Source organism: Cynocephalus volans, chromosome 16 (assembly GCF_027409185.1).
Source record: "Cynocephalus volans isolate mCynVol1 chromosome 16, mCynVol1.pri, whole genome shotgun sequence".
NCBI classification, from domain to species: Eukaryota; Metazoa; Chordata; class Mammalia; order Dermoptera; family Cynocephalidae; genus Cynocephalus; species Cynocephalus volans.
In genome coordinates this window covers 38,514,267-38,537,929 of record NC_084475.1, presented here as the reverse complement: position 1 = coordinate 38,537,929, position 23,663 = coordinate 38,514,267, and the positions used below count along the sequence as shown (strand labels likewise).

Below are 23,663 nucleotides of genomic sequence, written 5' to 3'. Positions count from 1 at the left end.
CTAAATTAAAGCCCCTTGACATAATGGTCCATACACTATTTACATGTTTTCTGTCGTATCTTACATAATGCCCAAAACTTTGTAGGAACTCAATGCATGCTTACTGAACAGCTGATGTCATCTATCTCAAATGTGTGCTGTTGATTTCAAGAATTCCTCTGAAAATGAAATATTTCTTTATCCACTGGAGAATTGGTGGGTTAGACCTTCTTTTATTTTTAAATACACCTTTATGCTCAATTTAACACTGTTTTTGAGTGACAGGCAGAGTAAACCAGCATAATCAAAACTTCTACTTAAAAAAAATACAAACTTAACAAGAATCATGCAAGGTTGTTTTTATTAAGCTTTATATTCAGATTACAGTTAAGTATTTTAAGATTACTTCATTTGGCAAGCAGACATGACATTCTAGGAAACATTTCAAGACACATCAAGGACTTTATAACTATTAGAAACAGAGCAACCTACTCTGCAGTTGAAGTGTATGTTAAGTACTTCAAGGGGTCATTAAGGGAAAGAAGCTAAATGACAACTGGTCCTTTTCTATAAAATGATTATCCTGGACAAGTAGCCACAAAGAAAAGCACATGACTGTGACAGAGCTAGGGAGATCTTGCATCCAAATCCATTCTTTTTATTTAGGATGGGAATTGGGGGCATATATGAGAAGGCAAATGATTCTTTCACAATAAGCTACATGTCAAGTTTTCTATGGGTAGTATTAATACTACTGTGATTAGCCTATGTTTAAAAAACACAAGAAAAGAACAATTTTGTATTTAAAACCCACTTATATTAGTGACTGTAGGAAATGCTTAATTATTGAAGTCTTCTCTCTACTCTTGTAGTTTCCTTATGAGTTCTTCTGAGAGATTTTCATTGTGACTGTCTTGAGCTCTGTGTATTCATGGAAACCATATTCTCCCCTGGAGAGGGAAAAAAATACCCACAAACACCATTTAGCACAGCAGTGCAAATGTACCAGAGTCCATGATTTGGTACAAGTCTGTTCTTGCTTATCTGGCTAGAGACAATAAAAAATACTTTCTGTGTACAAAGCATTTCATATAGTAGCTAGTCAACCGTAAGATGTCTGGTCTTACATCAATTTCCTTTTTTAAAAGTTAAAGTTTTTTTTTCATTTTAAATAATCATGTATTTTCAGAAATTGTCCATTTTCGACATTATTCTACTTGACTGTAAAAGTTCTCACTACTCTAAAGACAATTCAACCCAACAAGAATTTTATGCCTTCTAGTCTAGATTCATATAAATAAGACAGATATAGTACAAGGTGAGAAGTACTAATACATAATCACTCCAGAGTGGTACAGTAAAACTGTGAACTAAAGTAGGGTTTGTATTTACATGTGCAATGGGCATAGAAGCGGTGCAGGGTAAAAATGATCATGCTCCTGTTTTCATTCTAAGGTGCCCTAATATGACTTGAAACAAAATATTTTGCAGATGTAGTTTTGAAGATATCTTTTGATTCTTGGTAAGACAAAAACCTAACCTATAATTTCATTTCTTTTTTGATTGTTTGTTTGTTTTCTTTTTAAGAGGGGAAGAGAGAAAACCGGCTTAAATTTAGGCTTTTGTGCTTTTTTGCAGTTGTTGGTTTTCCCCCTTTATGCAGCCTCTTCTATCCCCTGCCATTTGCTTATGTAATTCTTAAGTCCAACTCAAATGATCAGGAATTAGTCCAAGTCAATTAATTTGGACCCTGGTATCTTGTTGTGAGGTTTATGGGGACTTCCTACCGGTTTTGGAAACTGAAACTGACTGTGATGCACATTACCGAAACTTCGCTCCGTCCTCTCTCTCCCCCCTCCCTCCCTGTTCTTTGTATTGCTTTGATGAGAGGATCAAATTACATGTATATAAGATTATTCTTAAAATCATAACACCCAGGCACATGTAGGCTTACAGAGAAATGAGATCTTGATCCTTTTCTACCCCTCTCTTCTTGTGAGGCAGACAGGTATATAGAAGACATCTTTTTCTCCTGGGTAACCTAATCCTCTTACACTGATTATTTTCTTGGGCAATTAAGCTTCTGAAAACACCTTTTAACAGCTTCAAAGAGCATGTTCTTCAAAGTAATTAAAGGGTTTAGCCTCAGTTGTCTGAAACCCATTCAAAGATAATATTTTAATAAGTATTTTATCTCACAGAGTTAGAGAAATTAACCCATGATTTTTACCAATAGGCTTTTCACTGTATTTTAGGTTTAATGGTCAGTTGAAACTTATTAAGAGAGTAATAAGCATGATTATTGTCATACTCAGGATGAAATAGGTTCTGCTCCTTAGGATTCCTATGGATATATTACATTTATGATAAAGCACAGAAACATCTGTTTACATTTCTCTTTATCTTACTAAGTCTGTGAGTTACTAGTTCTGTGCTTCTAAAATCTTCAATGTACACATCACTTGGGACCTCATTAAGATATTGATTCTGATCCTGTAGGTCTGGAGTGAGGCCTGAGGCTGTTCTAATAGACTTCCAGGTTATACCCATGCTTCTCATCCAGAGTCCATGCTATAAGGACAAAGGTAATAGTAACAAGTCACATCTGTTTTTCTCTATGTATCCAGAATGGAGACTGGCATTAAATAAGTAGGCACAGAGGAAGTGTTTGCTGAACTGACTTGGCAAATATCATGAAACAAAAAATACACATTTGAGTTCTCTCTATAAGCTATGTAGTTTACAATACTTTTTTGCTCCCCTTTTCTGAAAAGGACGGGAGAAAAAACTATCTTGTGAAGTGCTGAGAGCCAATTAAGGTTAAAACAGCATACCTGCAAAATCTCAAGTGACCTATGCTAACCTAAGTGAAAATGAGTGCAATTACATAAAAGGAAGAATTTCTCCATTTCACCCATTCCAGTGCCAACACCATGACCACAGATGCAAAATCAAGGTCTGGGCACTCTGTATTACCAGACACATTGGGGTCTGCCTAGCACTATTTTTGGCTCTTTGAGGACTCTGTTCCCAGCTGATCAATTTTGCCTTTCTACTTTTGAGGACAAACTATAATTTAATTCTTGGGGGTCATTTGAAGTTATTGCTTCAGTAATTCACTTTAAATAGCTTGCAGCGAAGGACTTGTTTATTAAATTCACCAACTTTGGTTTAAGGAGGACTTGAACAGTAGCACTCTCAACTGGAATTTTTGAAGTAACAAAAAATACAGCAAAGCTTTTTCCTTTGTATTTTAAAGAAGAAAATTATCTGTATCCCCATTCCAGATTTTTAAGAAACTACTGATGGTCGATTACTGTTTTCAGTCCTCCTCTTATTTGATTTCCTTATATCTCAACCTTAAATTCTGACCAAATTGCATTCAACAAAATTGACGTGTTTGGTCTCCTTTAGTTATTTCATTTTTTTGGTTATTTTATTTTCAGTGTTCCCAGGGAAATGTGTGAAATCACTGGGCCAGCAATGAACAAATTGCCCTTCAAAGTAACTTAACTTTTGTTATAGTTTTTTGTACAAAGCAATTAGTTCTGATAAGGGATTCTCCAGTAATGGACATTATAAAGGGAATAGTCTAGGGAAGGAAGAAACGTTTGTTGAGTCCCCATTGTGTGAGAGTTATATATAAGGGTAGGGACTGAACATTCAGCATGACATTTGACTGACAGCCTTCTTAAAAGGAATGTCAACATCTCCATTTTAAATATGAAGAAATAGAGGTTCAGAAGCTAGACAACCTGAATCAGTCTGCATGGCTAGCAAGTGGCAGGATAGTATTTAAATGCAAGTTGGACAGAGTCCAATCAAGTCTTCTCTGCTATGCCATCGACTTTTCATGGGTTGAATTTTTGACACTCTCTACCTCCTCAATATTCTAAAGGCATCCATGGTGTTTCTCTAAGCCAGTTTGAAATCATGTTTCCTACCTACATAAAAACACACCATCAACCAAGTTCACTAGCCCCTCAACAGGCCACATGCAACGTTTCATTCAAGAATGCCTCCTCTCTACTTCCTGATGTACACACTTGCTTCACGCCCGAAGCGAAGTCCCATTCTTCTATGAGGTCTTCTCTTACTCTATCAACTGCCATTAAGGTTTTATCCACTGAATTCTCACTAGGGTTAGAACTATAGTTCTAATCTTAATCATGGAAAGGATCTCAAAGACCAACTAGTTCCTTCTCCCCCCATCCCAAGTACAATCCTTGACCTTGTCTGACAAATTAAAATAGTGAGGGTTAGAAGGATGCTGTACTACATGGTATACTCTGATGGTACCCAGATTTTCTGTCCTTCAGTACTTTGCTCTGCACTTTAACTGCTTCTCTGCTCCATGAGGTATGGACTCCCTGTCTATTACTCCTTATTTCACAGAGTGTATATGTCATTTTACATATTCGTCCTGCCACTAAAGTTATGTTAGACGATGGAATATAGTGTCATATCTCTGGGGCTCCTGGGACCTAATCCAAGGGTACTTCAAAAAGTTCCCAAAAAATGGAATTAAAAGATAATATGAGTCTTTTTATGAACTTTTTGAAGACACCTTGTACAAAGCAAGTATTTAATGAATTCACAGTGAGAAAGCAGATGGATAATTTTATCATTCCATTTCATCTGCTCTCCAAAGATATTTGTTTTATTGTAATTTTGCTGATTTGTTAAGACAAATGACAATTACTTGGTTATCTAATGCATTCATGACCTTCAGAAAATGAGAAAGACTCATTTTTATTTGCTGTTTACAAAACTGGCAGTTTTATGATGTTTGCGTCTATAAGGTTTATATATGATTTATCTTTTTCTTCATAAATTTTTAAATTTATTGATAAATGTAAGAAATTTTTAAGAAATAAAATGCTTAAATTTCTTGAACAAAATTAACCCAACATATTGCCACTACTTTCTGTACATACTTACATATGTGCTCATTCTTAAAAATCTATATATTGTGGTTTCAAAAGCAACTGAAGACTCATAAATGCATTTATATATAAATATTCTCAATTCTTTTACTATTGTAAAATATGTTTTTCTTAGTCAAATTTCTTTTTAGGTTTAGATTTTAGTACCAAAAATAACTCATTCAGGTAATTCAAATTTTAAGGTCTACATCAATAATATTTCAACAGATGAGAATCATTATTCTTATATTGAAATTTTTTGAGATAAGGCACCTAATTTACTTAAGAGGTATATTCAAATAATTAGAACGTTCTTACAATTGCACACTTCTTATAATTGCCAATTTATAGTTTTCTCCTCCTTTCTGGAAATGTTTCCCAAATAGATTACATTCATATATGTATAGTAAGCAATATTTCAATCACCAATGTAAAGTTCTTAGTATGGTCACATATGCGGTAGGAGCTTAATACATTATATTAAGCTCTTCTGCCACCACCTTTCTGCTCTCATGGGGTATATCAACATTTCATAAGCTATTTGATGGTATGAATCTCCAAGAAAGAACAGAGGTAAGTTTTATTTAAGGTGGCAACTGTGGATTAATTTTTTGGAAGTGAAAACTATTTTCATCAAGATAAGTTTTTGTCTTAATAGAAAGTTTTTCTTACAATTCTCGTCCATTTCCAGACATTTTGAATCCACCAAAAGAGTTCTGGGCAGATATCACACTATAGCAATTCACCCTGAAAAGAAAAAAAAAAAAAAAAACATTATAAGTAATACTTAAACTATGCGATAACTCCTAAATTGGGAATTTTAGAAATTCAGAGAGATCTTTAAGAACTCTATTAATTTTGACATAACATAATCATTGTGATAAAAAGCAGCACTAAAAATTAGAATGTAGAAGTATAATATGGATTATATGTATTTATATGTATATACACTACCTAGAAACTAATAGAATGGTACAACTCTGCATTTTGGTAGTATGTCATGTCTCTGAGAAGCAGTAGTTTGAATTATAGAAGATAAAATGGCCAATGTACTGTGGACAGGAGGACATGGTTTTCTAGAGACTGAAGTTTGTTGGATGATTGTTTCTTAGTGCATATATTCAAATAAGCTTTGTAATTTTCTTGAGGTTTGTGTACTTAACAGGCTAGAATAAATTTTCTTTCGCAATTGCAATATGTATCATATCAATCAGTTCATTTATTTTTTCAATAATTGGTTCAATAAATTGCTTAAACAGAGGCCTTGGTAAGAGTTGGATTTAACTATCAATTTGTTTATTCCCTGTCATATTTCATAAAGTGTATCAGGATGGTTATAAGAACAAATATAATTACAAAGACATGAATATTAGAATTAATGAAAAAAATCACAATAGAAGATCAACAGAAGGGGGAAATTAGAATGCAGTTACGCAGGTCGTGAACGATGCATTTAGCTTTTACTTTCCTGGTGGCCAAAGTTAACAGCAAAATCTAATTATCTACATGACTTTCATTACACAAAAGAGGAAGCATTTTTTTTAAAGGAGAAAACAATGTTCTTTTTTTATACTTTTCCCTGCATTCATGCTATTATAATAGGTGAACAATAGTGTGACTTCCAGAAAAATCATATTACACTTGGAAGAGTTTGGTTATTACTTTGGTCCTGAGATAACATCTAGAAGTTTCTTCAGTTAAAACAGTACCCCAGATCATAGAGTTCCACATTCTTAGTGGACCACAGAGTTCTTATCCATGTCTCCCCTCCTAGAGGGATAGTTCCTTAAATAAATTTAAAATTAATTTGTCTCAGCTTTGTTTAATCATTCTTTAAATTGCAAAATCACATACCTACTTTGAAATTATGAGTAAAAGTCCAATAACTTTGGAATTCAATAGTTGTTCTTACAAGACCAAACAGCTATTAGGTCTGGAACAATGCCAGGATATTATTATGCTTTACGATATACAGCAATAAGAATATGTTCCCTTCTGTTTTAATAGTGTAGAAATTCCTGACTGGTGCTTCCCAAGATACTCAGTGGACTGATATTATAAAGGACTTTTTACCAAGCAGGCATGTGATATTCTGTTATTCTAAAATCAAAAACCTTGGGGGAGTTCTGGTCAAGACAGCAGAGTAGATGGTTCCAAATGTTGCTCTCTCCCACAAATAGACCAATTTGCAACTATTACAAAGCAGCAACAGGAGGCCCAAGATCTGCAGTGGAACAAGCAGGAGCCATGTGCCATGGAACCCCACTCCAGGCCATTGCCAGCTGCCCAGAGAGGCCCGAGAGCCATGGGGCAAACATGCCCTGAGTCAGCCACACCGGAAAAAGCAGTTGCTGCGGGACCTCCATCCCAGGATAGTCCCCGCCGCCTAGAGAGATTTAAGAGCCACTGGGCCCATATGCCCTGAATCAGTCTCACCAGAAAAGACAGGTTCCATGGGACCTCCAGCCTAGGTCAGTCCCCACTGCTTAGAGAGGCCTGAGAGCCACCAGGCTCACATGGCCTGAGTCAGCTGTGCCAGAAGAGGAAGGTGCCATGGGACCTCCAGTCCAGGCAAGTCCCCACTGCTCAGAGAGACCTAAGATACACCGGGTCCACATGCCCCAAGTCAGCAGTGCTGGAAGAAGCAGGTGACATGAGAAGCCCCAGCCCAGGCCAGTCCCTGCTTCCCAGAGAGGCCTGAGAGCCACCGGACCCACATGCCCCAAGACAGCTGTGCCAGAACAGGCAGGTGCCCGGGATCCCCAGCCCAGGCTAGTTCCTGCTGCCTAGAATTGGCAGTCCCTTCAGGATTCAAGCCAGACATCAGAGTGAAATGAGTGGACTGTGATACCTCCTGCCACAATGACAAAACAACAAAGGAAAGATACCAGAAATATGAAAAATCAAGAAAGTACTTCACCACCAAAAGAAAATAATAACTCTCAAGCTCTAGATCCTACAGAACAGGAAGTCTTTGAAATGACTGAGAAGGAATTTAGAGCAACAATTCTAAGGAAACTAAATGAGATACAAGAAAACTCAGATGACACTATGAAATGAGAAAAAGTATATAGGATCTGAAAGAAGAAATGTACAAAGAAATCAATGCCTTGAAAAAGAATGTAGCAGAGCTTGTGGAGCCAAAAGATTCATTCAATGAAATAAAAAACACAACAGCGAGTCTAACCAGCAGGCTAGAACAAGCAGAAGAGAGAATTTTTGATCCTGAAGACAGGCTGTTTGAATTAACACAGGCAAAAAGAAAAAAGAAAAAAAAATTTTTTAAATTGAAGAATATCTAAGAGAGATAAGAGAAAACTTTAAGCACTCAAATATCCAAATCATGGGTATTCCAGAATTGGAGGAAAAAGGAAATGCCATTGAAAACATATTCAATGAAATAATAGCAGAAAACTTCCTAGGTATAGGGAAAGTCACAATCTTCAGATTCAGGAGGCCCAAAGATCCCCAAACATATTCAATCCCAAAAGTTCCTCTCCAAGACGTGTAATAGTCAAACTGGCAAAACTCAAAGACAAAGAGAGAATCTTAAAGGCTGCAAGAGAGAAGCAGCAAGTCACCTATAAGGGAGCCCTAATCAGAATAACATCAGACTTTTCATCACAAACCCTAAAATCCAGAAAAGAATGGGATGATATATTCAAAATACTAAAGGACAAAAATTGCCAGCCAAGAATACTTTACCCAGCAAGGCTATCCTTCTAAAATGAAGGACAAATAGTATATTTCTCAGACAAACAAAAACTATGGGAGTTCACTACCACATGACCAGCCTTACAAGATACCTCAAAAACAACCATCAGTGCCATGAATACTCAAGAAAGAACAAAACCTACCAGTTAAACAAAAATGCTAACAATTTTTTAAAAAAATGTTATCTACCACCCCAAGAAAACAACAAATACACAAGACAAAAAGAAAATCAGAAAGAAAGGAACAAAGGATACTTAAGACATCTAAACAAAAATCAATAAAATGCTAGGAGTAAATCAATACCTTTCAATAATAACTCTAAATGTAAAGGGATTGAATTCCCCACTCAAAAGACACAGATTGGATGACTGGATTAAAAAGATGGACCTAACAATATGCTGCCTTCAAGAGAACCACCTCACCTATAAAGACTCACATAAACTAAGAGTGAAAGGATGGAAAAGGATGTATCAAGCAAACAGAAATGAAAAACGAGCTGGAGTAGCTATTCTTATCTCAGATACAATAGACTTTAAAGCAAAAACCATAAAAAGAGACAAAGAAGGCCACTATATAATGATGAAAGGATCTATCCATCAAGAAGACATAACAATCATAAATATATATGCACCCAGTGTCAGAGCAGCCAGATTTATAAAGCAAACACTATTAGATCTAAAGAATGAGATAGACACTAACACCATAACAGGAGGGGACCTGAATACCCCACTTTCAGGGGACAGATCATCTAGGCAAAAAATTAATAGAGAAACACAAGATCTAAACAACACTTTAGAACAATTGGACTTGGCAGATATCTACAGAACATTCCATACAACAACCTCAGAGTATTCATTCTTCTCATCAGCATATGGAACATTCTCCAGGATAGACCACATGTTAAGTCACAAAGCAATTCTCAATAAATTCAAAAAAATTGAAATTATTCCATGTATTTTTTCCAATCACAATGGATTAAAATTAGAAATCAATAACAAACAAAACTCTGGAAACCATACAAACACATGGAAATTAAACAACATTCTACTTAATGACATATGGATCCAAGAAGAAATTAAACAGGAAATCAAAAAATTTCTTGAAACTAATGAAAATGACACATCATACCAAATCCTTTGGGATACTGCAATACAGTACTAAGTGGGAAATTTATCACATTAAATGCTTACTTCAGAAGAATGGAAAGATGGCAAGTGAACAACCTAATACTTCACCTTAAAGAACTGGAAAAACAAGAACAATCCAAACCCAAAGTTAGCAGATGGAAAGAAATCATTAAGATCAGAGCAGAACTAAATGAAATAGAAACCCCCAAAATGATACAAAAGATCCATGAAACAAAAATTTGATTTTTTGAAAAGATAAATAAAATCGACAAACCTTTAGCAACGCTAAATAAGAAAATAAGAGAGAAGACCCAAACAAAAAAAAGTAGAAATGAAAAAAGGTGCTATTACAACAGACACCTCAAAAATACAAGGAATCATTCGAGACTACTATAAACAACTATACGCCAACAAATTTGAAAATCTGGAGGAAATCGATAAATTTCTGGACACATACAAACTACCAATACTGAGGCAAGAAGATATAGAAAATCTGAACAGACCAATAACAATAAAAGAGATTGAAGTTGTTATCAGAAGGCTCCCAACAAAGAAAAGCCCAGGACCTGGTGGGTTCATGCAAAGTTCTACCTAACCTTCAAAGAGGAACTGATACCAATTCTCCACAAATTGTCCCAAAAGATTGAAACTGAGGCCATTCTCCCAAACTCATTCTATGAGGCAAACATCACCCTGATATCAAAACCAGACAAAGATGCATCAAAAATAGAAAACTAGAGGCCAATATCCTTGATGAATGTAGATGCAAAAATCCTCAATAAAATACTAGCTAACACAATACAGCAACACATACACAAAATTATACACCATGATCAAGTGGGATTCATCCCAGGGAGGCAAGGTTGGTTCAACATATGCAAACCAATAAATGTGATACACCCCATCAATAAAAGCAAAGACAAAAAACATATGATCATCTCTACAGATGTTAAAAAAGCATTTGACAAAATTCAACATTCTTTCATGATAGAGGCTCTCTACAAGATAGGTATAGATGGAAAGTATCTCAACACAATTAAAGCCATATATGATAAGCCCAATGCTAATATCATATCTGAAGAACAGAAACTAGACAAGGATGCCCACTCTCACCACTTCTATTCAACATAGTGTTGGAAGTACTAGCCAGAGCAATCAGAGAAGAGAAGGAAATAAAGGGCATCCAGATTGGAAAGGATGAAGTCAAACTGTCCCTGTTTGTGGATGACATGATCCTATAAATTGAACAGCCTAAAGTCTCTACAAAAAACCTTCTAGAGTTGATAAATGATTTCAGCAAAGTTGCAGGATACAAAATCAACATGCAAAAATCAGTAGCATTTCTATACTCTGACAGTGAACATGCAGAAAAAGAAATCAAGAAAGCTAGCCCATTTACAATAGCCACCAAAAAAATAAAATACTTAGGAATAAAGTTAACCAAGGATGTGAAAAATCTCTACAAAGAGAACTATGAACCACAGTTGAGAGAAATTAAAGAAGACACAAGAAGATGAAAAGATATCCCATGCTCTTGGATTGGAAGAATTAACATTGTGAAAATGTCCATATTACCCAAAGTGATCGACAGATTCAATGCAATTCCCATCAAAATTCCAATGACATTTTTCTCAGAAATGGAAAAACCTCCCCAGACATTTATATGGAATAACAAAAGACCATGCACAGCCAAAGCAATCCTGAGCAAAAAAATAAAGCTTCAGGACTAACAGTACCTGACTTTAAGCGATATTACAAAGCTATAATAACCAAAACAGCATGTTACTGGCATAAAAACAGACATACGGATCAATAGAATAGAATAGATAACCCAGAAATCAACCCATACACCTACAGCCATCTGATCTTTGATAAAGGCAGCAAGTCTACACAATGAGGAAGACAACAAATGCCTCTTCAACAAATGGTGCTGGGAAAACCAGATATTCATATGTAGGAGAATGAAACTGGACCCGTACCTCTCACCGTATACCAAAATCAACTCAAAATGGATTAAGGAATTAAATACACACCCTGAAACAATAAAACTCCTTAAATAAAACATAGAGGAAACACCCCAGGAAGTAGGAGTGGGTACAGACTTCATGATTAGGACCCCCAAAGCACAGGCAACTAAAGGTAAAATAAACAAATGGGATTATATCAAACTAAAAAGCTTCTGCACAGCAAAAGAAACAATCAACAGAGTGAAAAGAAAACCAACAGAGTGAGAGAAAATATCTGCAAAATATGCATCTGAGAAAGGATTAATATCTAGGATATACTAGGAACTCAAACAACTTTACAGGAAAGAAACAAACAACCCAATTAAAAAATGGACAAAGGAGCTGAATAGGCATTTCTCAAAGGAAGGTATATGAATGGCCAACAGACACATGAAAAAACGCTCAACATCACTCAGCTTTTGGGAAATGCAAATGAAAACCACTTTAAGATACCATCTCACTCCAGTTAGGATGGCTAATATCCAAAAGACTGAGAACGAGGTTGCAGAGAAAAAGGAACTCTCATCCACTGTTGATGGGACTGCAAAATGGTGCAGCCTTTATGGAAAATGGTATGGAGGTTCCTCAAACAACTACAGATAGATCTACCATATGACCCAGCTATTCTACTGTTGGGATTATACCCAGAGGAATGGAAATCATCATGCTGAAGGGATACCTGTACTCTCATGTTTACTGCAGCACTATTTACAACAGCCAAGAATTAGAACCAGCCCAAATGTCCATCATCAGATGACTGGACACAGAAAATGTGGTATATCTACAGAATGGAATTCTACTCTGGTATAAAAAAGAATGAAATACTACCATTTGCAACAACACGGATGGACTTAGAGAAAATTATATTAAGTGAGACAAGTCAGGCACAGAAAGAGAAATACCACATGTTCTCACTTATTCGTGGGAGCTAAAAATAAATAAATAAATAAACACACAGACAAGTAAAGGGTGGGGGAGAAGAAGACACAACAATCATAACAATTCCTTGAACTTTTTAAGACAAGTGAACAGATATGATGTGGCGGGGGGGGGGTTAGAGACAGAGAGGGGAAGAGGAACAGGTAAAGGGTCATGAAAATCAACTACCATGTATATTGAGAAGTTAATATTAAAAAAAAAAAAAAATCAAAAGCCTGAAACTTGTCTTTGTTAAAAAGTACAGAAAATAATTTTTCTCTCGGGGGGCTGGGGTACAGAGGGCTCCAGGTCTCCTGTCAGTCCACTCAGGTGGGCTGTCTGGGCTCCATGAAGGTGGTATGGTCAGAGAACATATGTTCTATGATATTAGTCTTTTTAAATGTATTAAGACTTGTAGCCCAAAATAAAAAATAAATAATTTAAAAAAAAGATATTTGTTACTTTTGGAGAGAGGAAAAAGTGATTCCTGGAGGCATGAGTGAGGCTTGTTCTGTTTCTTGTTTACAGAAGTGTATTTGCTTTGTAATAATTCATTGAGCTTTAAATGAAAACGTTGTGCACATATTTCTTCATGCATGCTATACATCGATAAAAATTTAAATATTAAAAAAATTGAACTAGTTGCAAACAGTTAAAATCAATAAATCTCACAGTAAAATCAGATTGCTTGCTTATGTTGAAAAATGGTGGATCTAGGAATACTGGCCCAACAAGAGGGCATTTTCAGGGGTAGGCTGCTCTCTCCCTATTTAAACAAATAAAAGTATCTAGGAGGATGTACATAGGTTATATTCAAATTCTACACCATGTTATACCAGGGGCTTGAGCATCCTCGGATTTTGATATCCGCAGGGGGTCCTGGAACAAGTCCTCTTCGGATATCAAGGGACAACTGTACATACATATGATAGGACTGCTAAATTTTATTAATACTTTTATCATAGGCAAATCCTACATTAATTACTAGTCATACTGACTATTTAAGAACTTATTCCATTTTGTTTGGGAGTCGCTGAAAGAAAACAGTCCATTACAGAGAGAACCAGGCTTTTAAGCAGTGGTCTTCAATACTGGCTGTACATTAGAATCACATGGGAACTTTTAAAAATGCTCTTGAAAGAAAAGGTCTATGCCGAGATTCAATCACAGATCTTGATATAATTGGTATGTTGATGTACACCCTTCCCTGCCCAAACTATTTTATATATTTTTAAAGCTCCCCAGATGATTCTAACATATAGCCAGGGTTGAGAACCCCTGCTTTAGAGTCTGAAATAGGTCTGACTCTCAGCTCTGTCACTTATTCATTGTGTTTATGTATTGATAAACTTAACCTTGCTAAGCTTCAGTTTTTTTACTGAGAAATTTGAGATAACAAAACAGTTATAATGTAAAATGAGATAATGAACGTATACAATGCAGTGCCTAGCATCGAGTATATATTAACTAGATATATTAACTAGATTTTATCTTTGGCTAAGATAAAAGAGTCTAGAATAAGCAAGTGGAGCAAGGATTGTCTCTTAAAGATAATATTTTCCAGTGTCTAATTTTTTTTTTTAACTGGAATAAGTGTGACTTAGTTTTGGGAAGGAAAATAATCTTGGGCTGTTACTAGGACTGAGGGGACAAAGTGAGGTGTGATGGGATGAAAAAACTAAGAAAGCAGCCCTGGGCAGGGGATATAACAGTTTGAGAAGCACAGCCTTAGCATTTACATCCTCTATAAACTATAAAAATCAGAGACATAAACTAGGCAAAAGTGAGACACATGCTCCTCAAAACTCAATATGTTCTTTTAAATTAAGAATTTCAGACATCTTTAATAATCCCAGAGTAAGAAGCTGATATAAGAATTAAATGTTAACATATGCAAGGGTTCCAAATAAGTCCTGTCTTATTATCTAATTAAATTTAATTAAAATAGAACTTTTCTTTTATCTCCATTGTATACAGCAGAGTGTCACGGCCCTAGAAATTACTTAGCAATACTTACGTTGTATTTAACAAAACATCAATAAAATATTTTGGGCAAGCAATTTCAGAAGGCTGGATAGAGTTAAAATACCCTTCTAAAGTTCTTTCAACAAAGCAGGTTTTGTTTTCTTCTGTTTTTTTAGGGTACCAATTGCTTTTCTAGCAGGCCATGTAATTCCAAATGAAAAATCCAAATCTGAAAACGTTCAAGGTAACATGTTACTGTGGTTAACAATGAAAAGGCTGTATTACTTAGGTTGACTTACCACACTGTCCCTGCCTGCAGAGCAGAGGAGACTGTAATGGCTTTATCAATGTCTTGGGTGAAGATTCCTGCTGCTAAGCCGTAGTGAGTATTGTTTGCTCTCTTGATCACATCATCTAAAGATTTAAACTTCATGATTTGCTGCACTGGACCAAATATCTATACCACAAGAAGTGAATTAAAGATAGAACAGGTTATAGTCTTTTTTTTATTCTATAAACAATCCTAAATTAAGATTTTGCTTCATACATAAAAACTCTATGTAAGAATCAAAATAGGCAGCTGCAGAAATGGTAGGTGAAAACATGCAATGGTCATGTGTAAAATTCTCTTTGGAACAAGATAGGGTACAAAGAAGTAAGGCAACATTTATTTTCTAGGTGTTGGAATTAAGCTTCTAAGAATGTGAAATTTTGCATCAAATCATTACCTTCAGAATTTCTTTTCCATTTGAAAACATTCTAAATTCTCTCCCTAGTTTTTCTCATCTTCCAAGTTACTGCATGTAACAGCAAGCCTGAGAATGCACTGCTTGCTCTGCTGGATAAGTGAATTGCAATGACCAACAATAATAATTGTGTTTTCAATACCAGCATACCATTGATTGAAATATATTAACTATTTTAATGTACTTAGATCTTTTCATAATTAGTTAAGTTAGGTAAAACAACATGAATTTTTGTTCAGATTCTATTCTGTAGCCAAGTCTTATGCAACTTATGTATACTAAATAGAACAGTTCATTACTGCAAGAGCTTAAATCCTGAGCCACCCTGTACTAAACAAAGCATGAGTTCATTAGCAATGGCTATAATCACAGGATAAGTAACCAAAATTACAATTTGCTTATTTCAGCCTAAACCACTTTTTCACTTTTTCTAGACTCTCTAGTTAACACAGCCCAAACTCAACCCATTCTGTATTTGTATCAGCCCCGGGTAAAAGAAAAACTGGATTTTCTCTTAAAAATTAAGCTCTATATTAAATTTCAATAAAACATTTATTAAAATTAAATAAAAGTGGGGCTCCTCTGAGTGTTAGCAGAATTCTCTGGGAAATGTGAACAAGGGGAAGAAAAAATCAGAAACGACAAATGATGTTCTGGTGTTCACCACTGATTTAAATGTTAGAGGGTTGGGGGCTGCCATTCTATGGAGGTTGAGTGCAAATTCTAAGGTTGTAAATCTAATTACGATACTGTAACCTAGAAATCAGATATATAGCAGCTAGCATAATAAATGTGTTCATATTTTACATCATTTTAATTGAACACAGCACATGGCTCCAGGCTCCCACTTTGAAGTAGCAAGCTAGCTGTTCTACATATATTGTAGGAACACATAAATATTTTCTTGATCCTTTCTATCTGGTATTCATCAATATATGCAAGAACAACAGCTCTAATTAGACAAGTGTTTGCCAATAAGTGAAAAGTCATAATTCAGCTGAGTATTGAACTAAGACACTATGTTTGATTACCCATATGCATTTGCTTTTATTTTTGTTTTTCCTATTTATTTTCTCTGTTTTCAAATCTAACTGTACACACACACACGCGCGCGCGCGCGCGCATACACATAATTTGCACATAATTTGGGATATTGTAGTTAAGTATTCGGTGAGCATATACATGTGCATGTACACACATATGTGTATTATATTTATTTACACATAATATATATAATATATATATTTATCTATACATAATATATGCTCATCAAATATTTAACTACAATACAGAATTAGGAAGTCTAACAGGTGAAAAATATAGGCCAGAGCACATGGAGGGTGGGGAGAGATGTAAGGGATGAATGCTATTTTCCAATATATGGATGGCTCTCACATAGAAAAGGGCCATAGGGAAAATTTGGAACCAGCTGGTAGAATATAAGTATTAATATTTTGTGGCATCAACACTTAAAATGTACTCCTTTAGAAATTTCCAAGAATACAATACATTGTCATTAACTGCAGTCACATATTATACAAGGAACTTACTCTTCCTATCTAACTGAAATGCTGTACACTTTGACCAACATGTCCCTAATGCTCACCCCCGACCCTCCCAAGCCCCTGGTAACCACCATTCCACTCCTTGCTTCTATGAGTCTGACTTTTTGGACTCAACATATAAGTGAGGTCCTGTGGTATTTGTCTTTTTGTGCTTGGCAAATCTCACTTAACATAATGTCCTCCAAGTTTGTCCATGTTTTCGCAAATGACAGAATTCAATTACCTTAAAACTGTGAAGGAAGCACCCAAACATTGTTAAGCATTTTGATCTGTGTTTAGAAATTCTTGCCTGGCCCAATGATTCTTTACTATTTTTAATTTTGATCACAAATAACTTATACCTTTATCAACAATATAAGTGAAGAGTAACTGACCAAGATGTTCAAAGAACTGAGAATTTTAAAGGAACACTGTGCATACACACATGCAGGCCAAACAGGGCAACAAAGAGAACAGAACAGAACAAGGCCATTTACCTCCTCTTTGGCAATGCGCATCTCATCTGTAACATTAGAGAAAACCGTGGGCTGGATAAAGTAGCCTTTATTCCCCCAAGAGCCTCCACCACATTCCAGTTTGGCTCCTTCTTTCTTTCCACTCTCAATGAGGTCAAGTATTTTATCATATTGTTCCTTGTCAATCTATTTGAAAAATATCACATTAAAAGGAAAAGATTAGCACTATGTAAAGATAACACATTGCTGGGCCTGTGAACGAGGGTTTCCAAACTCTAGGATGTTGCTATTAAGTCAAATATTGAATCAAAACAGTTCACGGAAGCTCAGATTTACTCTAGGTATATGTTCTTCTCATGACTTTTTAGGAAAGAAACCTCGAAGATAGATATTTGTATTGAGCACCTGTTTTACAGTTATGTAAGAAAAGCATATTGGCACTACGGACACCCATTAACCTTTCACACAACTGTCATTTATTCACTCTGGAAGAAATGCCTGTTAATAATGCAACACATTTACCTGGAAACTGTAGCCCTAACTGAAATAAAAAGGATAAAAGGAGAAAAAAAGAACTTTGACACTGGGTGTAATTAGATATGACAGTCGAAATGCAGATGCTTTTGGACTTTAAGAAGACTCCTGTAGCTGTGTCTCTGAGCCAGCCCCCTGGCCTAGTCCGTGCCCTGGGGTACCACATTTTGAGCATAGTTTAGGCATCCTCCCCAGGTCAGTTTTCGTTAGGGCGGCCAGTAGGTTTGGTTCCAATTTCTGGCCTGTCCTAGTTGTCACCATCCTGCATCATTAGATAGGCCATATCTAAATATGCGACAAATATCACAGAAGTTAAATAGCTTTCTAAACTAATTTTTATAAGGAAAAAGAAAAAGTGAGTTCAGAGGAAAGCAAGACATTTATAGCATTTGTTAATTTTCCTCCCATCTTTAATTCCCAGCATGGCTCTGAAACTGTTTATAGGCATGACAACCAGGTAACACAAAAATAGAATGATTTCATTATCATTGAGAATTAGATTGTTTGTTTCTTCATCACCAAACTGGCACAGCCTTGTTACCTAGGAAGATGCATAGATGGAAGTAATCTTAATAAAAACTAGGCCTAAAGAAGATAGTTTATTCTTGTCCCCTGCAAATGCTATTCCATCTAATGAGTACTCACCTGAGGGCCTTGATTTACTCCAGGGGTTAAAGGGTTTCCAAGAACATACTTCTTAGCCCGCTCAACACTCCTTCGAACAAACTCATCATAAATTGATTCTTCCACAAAAAGCCTGGATGCTGCTATACAACATTGGCCCTGGTGGTAGAATAACCCGTGGTGTGCAATTTCAACAGCAATGTCCACTGCAAAGAAGACATTCACATTAAAGAGGAAATATTTTCTAAAGACAATATATTTTATATGTATTTCAGAAGCAATAAGGTGATACAGAAAAATCATGAGTTGTATAGTGATACGTGGGTTCAGTTCAATACATTGCACCTTTTAAGAGTCAGATGACAAATTGTCTTTCTGATCCTTTATTCATTGTGGAAATATAACAACAAATAGTAGAATCTGAAAAATGGTGGTTATCATCACAACTTTAATATAGACATTACCCAGAATGTGAATTTGATCAGAAGATCAAATCTCATTACAAATGATTTTTATAAATATCTCAATTTACAATTAGATGACTAAATATTTCAGGCTTCAGGTTTTAATTAAGTAACAAAGAAAATCTGAAATGTCTTTTGTGTTAAATAATTTGAAAACATTTTAAAACACCCTGATCAATAGGAAAAGAGATCTTTCTGAAAAAAACAAAATAAAACAAAACAACTAATAAACAACAACAACAAAAAACTAATACTCAGAATCACTTGTCCACCTTGCTGTCTTCTAGGAAAGATATTTTCAAAACCTGGCTAAAGTATGCCATATTATCTCATATATGCCTATAAACTCTTCTTATCCATTTGTTTTAGATGGAAGAATATGCCTTAAAAGGAAGAAATAGTTTACTTCATTAGTAGATTATATAAGAAAAGAATAAAGTTTTTATGGATTTTAATTTTTTAAGTGCTGAAGATTCAATTCAATGTTATAGCAATTGCTTGTTATTTTTATTTATTTTGTGAATTAATCACACCTTAAATTGTAGTAGAAGCAGTTTACAGACAAGGTTGGTAAAATTAGGAATCTTGTCATGTTTGTAGGATTTTTAATAAGGTAGCGTATTCTAAAAAAACTTCAATTAAGATCGCAATAACAACATAGGCCAATTTTATGAACTATTTGTGTTTATAGCCTCTTACAGATAATGCGGCTATAAGAGAAAGAGTTAGAGGAATGTCTGGTTTGACCAGCTCTTTCTGCTAATTAACTCCTATTCAGGAAGTAATTTTGGGATTCTACTTGATAATATAATTAGAATGAACCTAGAATATTATATAGTAGAGTCACATCATAATTGTCAATTTAATATATGTAAACTCAACTACAATTGCTAGGAAAAAAAGGAATTATTTAAATTGCAGGTGTAATTTTCTTATGGCCACTTTTTTAATGAGTGAAGGGAGATGGTGAATGTGAAACTTGTGTCTCTGTGGCTGGTTTCATTCTAACATATCTGGGATATCTCATTATGCTTAATACAATGCTAATAATAAAGGTATGAAATTACAAAAAGAAAATACTTCGTGGCCTCTTAATGCAAAACATTACATTATCTAGGGTTTAGCTGAGGAAGTAGCAATCTATTCCAAAGCAGGAAGAAATTGTGTTAAAATTATCTAGGAGTTATAACTTCAGGATACTTTCAAGAGTAACTTTAGATTCTGATTCATTCCTTATACTTTGATGTTAGAAGCAAACCCTTCTGTAAAATTCAAGTTCTCCGTATGGCATTATCAGGCACCAAAAAAGGACGAAGGGTGGAGGGTTCCCACAGCGGCTTGTACTCACAGTCGGCATCAGCAAACACAATGCACGGGCTCTTTCCCCCCAGCTCCAGGGTCACCCTCTTCAGATTGCTTTTCCCGGCAGCTTCTTTGATCATTTTGCCAACCTGAAATGGAGCATTACAAAGGAGGAGGCTTAATCTGCTCTCATGAAGACAGGCTTATTTAGCATCTAAAATTATATGATGTTTGTGCCATAGCTAAATTTCACCTGGGAGAGACAGTAAATGGCATGTTTCACAATTTAGTGCCTTTCAGATATAAAAGCTTCCACCATACAAACATCCAGACATAAGAGAAATCAGAAAAATGCTTTTCAGCAAGAGTGTAGAGATATAGAACATGATAGCCCATCTTGATGGGTATGAGAAGAAAGTAGGTTAATTTTTACTTTAATCAGAACTTCATCTCTCTATGCGTTGATCAGACATATCACGACCCAACCACAGCTCATCTGTTTCACTTTTCATACCTCCACTGACATCCAGAGGACTCTATCTAGCCAAACTGGCACAGTCCTCACCTCCTGAATCTCATCTCTCTTCCCTTCATGATATGCTCACCTCGACCTGAAGCACCTCCAAGTCCTGTCCCTCTTTGGGGTGCAGCTTGGATCTCCGCTCCTCCTTGAATCCTTCTCTGATGACTCTAGGTAGACATGACCCTTTCCCTTCCCGGCCTCCCACAGAACCTCAGGAAGACTCTTTCAGAGTAGGCTTCAAATTAGATTATTTGTAAACGCATAAGTTTCTCAGATTGTTACCTCCTTGATAGCAGTGACAATGTCCTATCACTGCATATCCATAATGTGGGGAGGGTTCTGTTTTAAATGAATCGGATGGGACATTACAATTTCTGCCTGCCAGAGTGTTGTTAGAATGGGTGTCCTTACTACAGTGACCACAAGGCATCAGTAGTTTCTATTCCAGTGGACTCATTTAACTGTTAATTGACAGACATCTCTCTCTCATTCACTCTTTCTCTCTCTCTCTCTCTCTCATTCTCTCTCTCTCTCCTCTCTATTTCTCTCTCCTCTCTCTATTTTCTCTCTCTCTCTCATTTTCTCTCTCTCTCTCTTTCTCTCTCTCTCTGCCCCCACTCTCCAGCCCATCACATACATCTTTGAACAGTGGAGTGAGAAGAAGGAAATCGGATCTGTGCTCTGCCCTGCTACTTCAGATAGCTGGAATCCTACTGTTCTGGTTTCTTCTTTAATACTAGTTGTCCCTTTTCAGAGAAAGACATTGTTTTCAATTTTTTTCTTTGCGGATCACTTCTTATCAAGATTATTTTCTATAGTTGTTTTGTTTTTCCATCTCTAAAACTTGGACTGTTTTATAATTATTTCTTCTTTATTATTTTTATTGAAGCCTTAATCCACTAGAATATTCTTTGTTAAAAATAAACATTTTAAAATGTTAAAAATAAACATTTCCAACTTTCTCAAGATAATTCATTTTATCATGCTTCTTTAAAATTCTCTGGGTTTCTTTTCCTACTCCTCATGTTGGATTTTAATAAAAAGTTTCTGTCTCAACTGAACGAAAGATAAGCAGATGCTTGCTGAGTGTATGTTTAAATTATATATAGTTATTGAACTGATACTATGCATTACAGAATAGAGCATTAATTAATCTACTAATGTTTTCATCTTATTTAAAAGATTTAATGGGACTAAATCAAACCCTTAAAAGTAGATTAATAAGAATAAAACTTAGGCTTGCATTGAAAAAACCTTGTCCAAAATTTCTCTCATATCCCATTTTCCTTCGACAACATACTTCTTATAACTACTTTCGAAAATTAAATTTTCATTTAAGGTGATTAAGAATTTTCTGTTTTCCAGATAACATTTTTTGCCTTTCACCCCTTGAGTTTCCAGAATTCCTCCTGCAACTTTTTTCTTTTCTTTTTCTTTCTTTTAACTTAAGTTTACTGGAGAAACTCTATTAAAGTAGCTAACTTTTGTCTTGGGGAGGGGAGTAAGATCAGAGGTATTTTTTGAAAGCTACAGATGTCAAAAGAACTAGCACGAAGATTGGTTACAAGTATGGGTGAGGAAGAAAGGCTACACTTTTGCTTAAGCAAGTTGATGGCAAATAAAAGACTTGCTTGAGTTTTCCCAAAAGTCTAACTAAAGCCAAAACAAGGAAACATCAATTTTTTGTCCCATGATTTCATTCCCCTACTTGGAAAAAAGTAAAAGTTCATCATTTTTTCTCAAAGGAATCTGAAACAAAAAGATAAGAACTGTTAAGACTATGTAGGTAAACTAGTATGTCCCATGATACTGTGGCATTGCTGTGTGAGGCAGACGTAGCAGACGCTCATGAGAATGTTCAACTTACTGTGTCTTGCATAATGTGGGGAGGGTTCTGTTTTAAATGAATCTGATGGGACATTAACATTTCTGCCTGCCAGAGTGTTGTTAGAATGGGTCTCTTTACTACAGTGACCACAAGGGATGCAACCTATTGCTTGCCTCTTTTGTGGCATTTGGTAAATTCCCTATCACAAGCCAGATAGCAAACCTGAGGCTAAAAGAAAACCCAGAGAGATTTCTGGGAACATTTGATTGGCACTAAGACTACTTTTTTTCTGTGTGGCTTCTAAAAACATGTCATTCATACTTAATTCTTTAGTACTTATCCAGAAGTAGTTACTGTATTGGTCTCTGAAGATAACCATGAACAAGATGGTCTTTGAAGATAGCCAATAAGGGAGAGAGGTAGGTAACGAGGCAATGAGCATGCACTTTTATAATTTTATCATCAACAATGGGAACACAGATGAGGAGTTTTTAATTCAGGATGCTCCTGGGACTGCAGAGATAAGGAGGAGGAAGGCACAGAGAGCACACGTGTTAGGAGCTACATTAGAGCAGGTTATGGCCACGCATGAGCAAGAACGTGGGGAAATGAAAAGATAGATGGAATAATCAGGAAGTGATGGGGCAGAGTGGCAGAGACGGAGAACACTGGTACAGAGAAGAAGCTCTTCCCTCCCATCTTTTAAATAGTGTTAGACAATTAAAGAGTGGGGGGAGGAAAGAGAAAATGGACATGGGAAAAGAATACTCATAATAATCACGCCAATGCTTGAGTGCTTGGGAGGGTGCTAAATGTTTTACTACTCATTAACTCACTCAGTTTTATTCTGTACAACTCAGTAAGGTAGATATTATTGTTGCCATTTTACATATGATGGAACTCAAATTTAGCAAGGATACTTCACTTTTTGAAAACACACTGCTAGGAGTGGTTGAGTCAGAATTTGAACTCAGATGTTTCCTTGTCT

The 23,663-nt window shown here is 35.7% G+C and overlaps 1 protein-coding gene across 1 annotated transcript in view; it reads right to left on the bottom strand.

Moving 5' to 3' along the window:
- Positions 1–323: 323 nt before the first annotated feature.
- Positions 324–23,663, bottom strand: part of ALDH1A1 (aldehyde dehydrogenase 1 family member A1) — a 51,221-nt gene continuing 27,881 nt past the window's right edge. Inside the window, exons 8-13 of the mRNA XM_063080436.1 lie at positions 20,371–20,473; positions 18,580–18,764; positions 17,422–17,586; positions 14,934–15,091; positions 5,577–5,651; positions 324–929 (exon numbers count right to left, since the gene is read on the bottom strand). Of these exons, the coding sequence (XP_062936506.1) occupies positions 857–929; positions 5,577–5,651; positions 14,934–15,091; positions 17,422–17,586; positions 18,580–18,764; positions 20,371–20,473 (759 nt within the window). The 3' untranslated portion in view covers positions 324–856. The remainder of the gene's footprint in view (positions 930–5,576; positions 5,652–14,933; positions 15,092–17,421; positions 17,587–18,579; positions 18,765–20,370; positions 20,474–23,663) is intronic.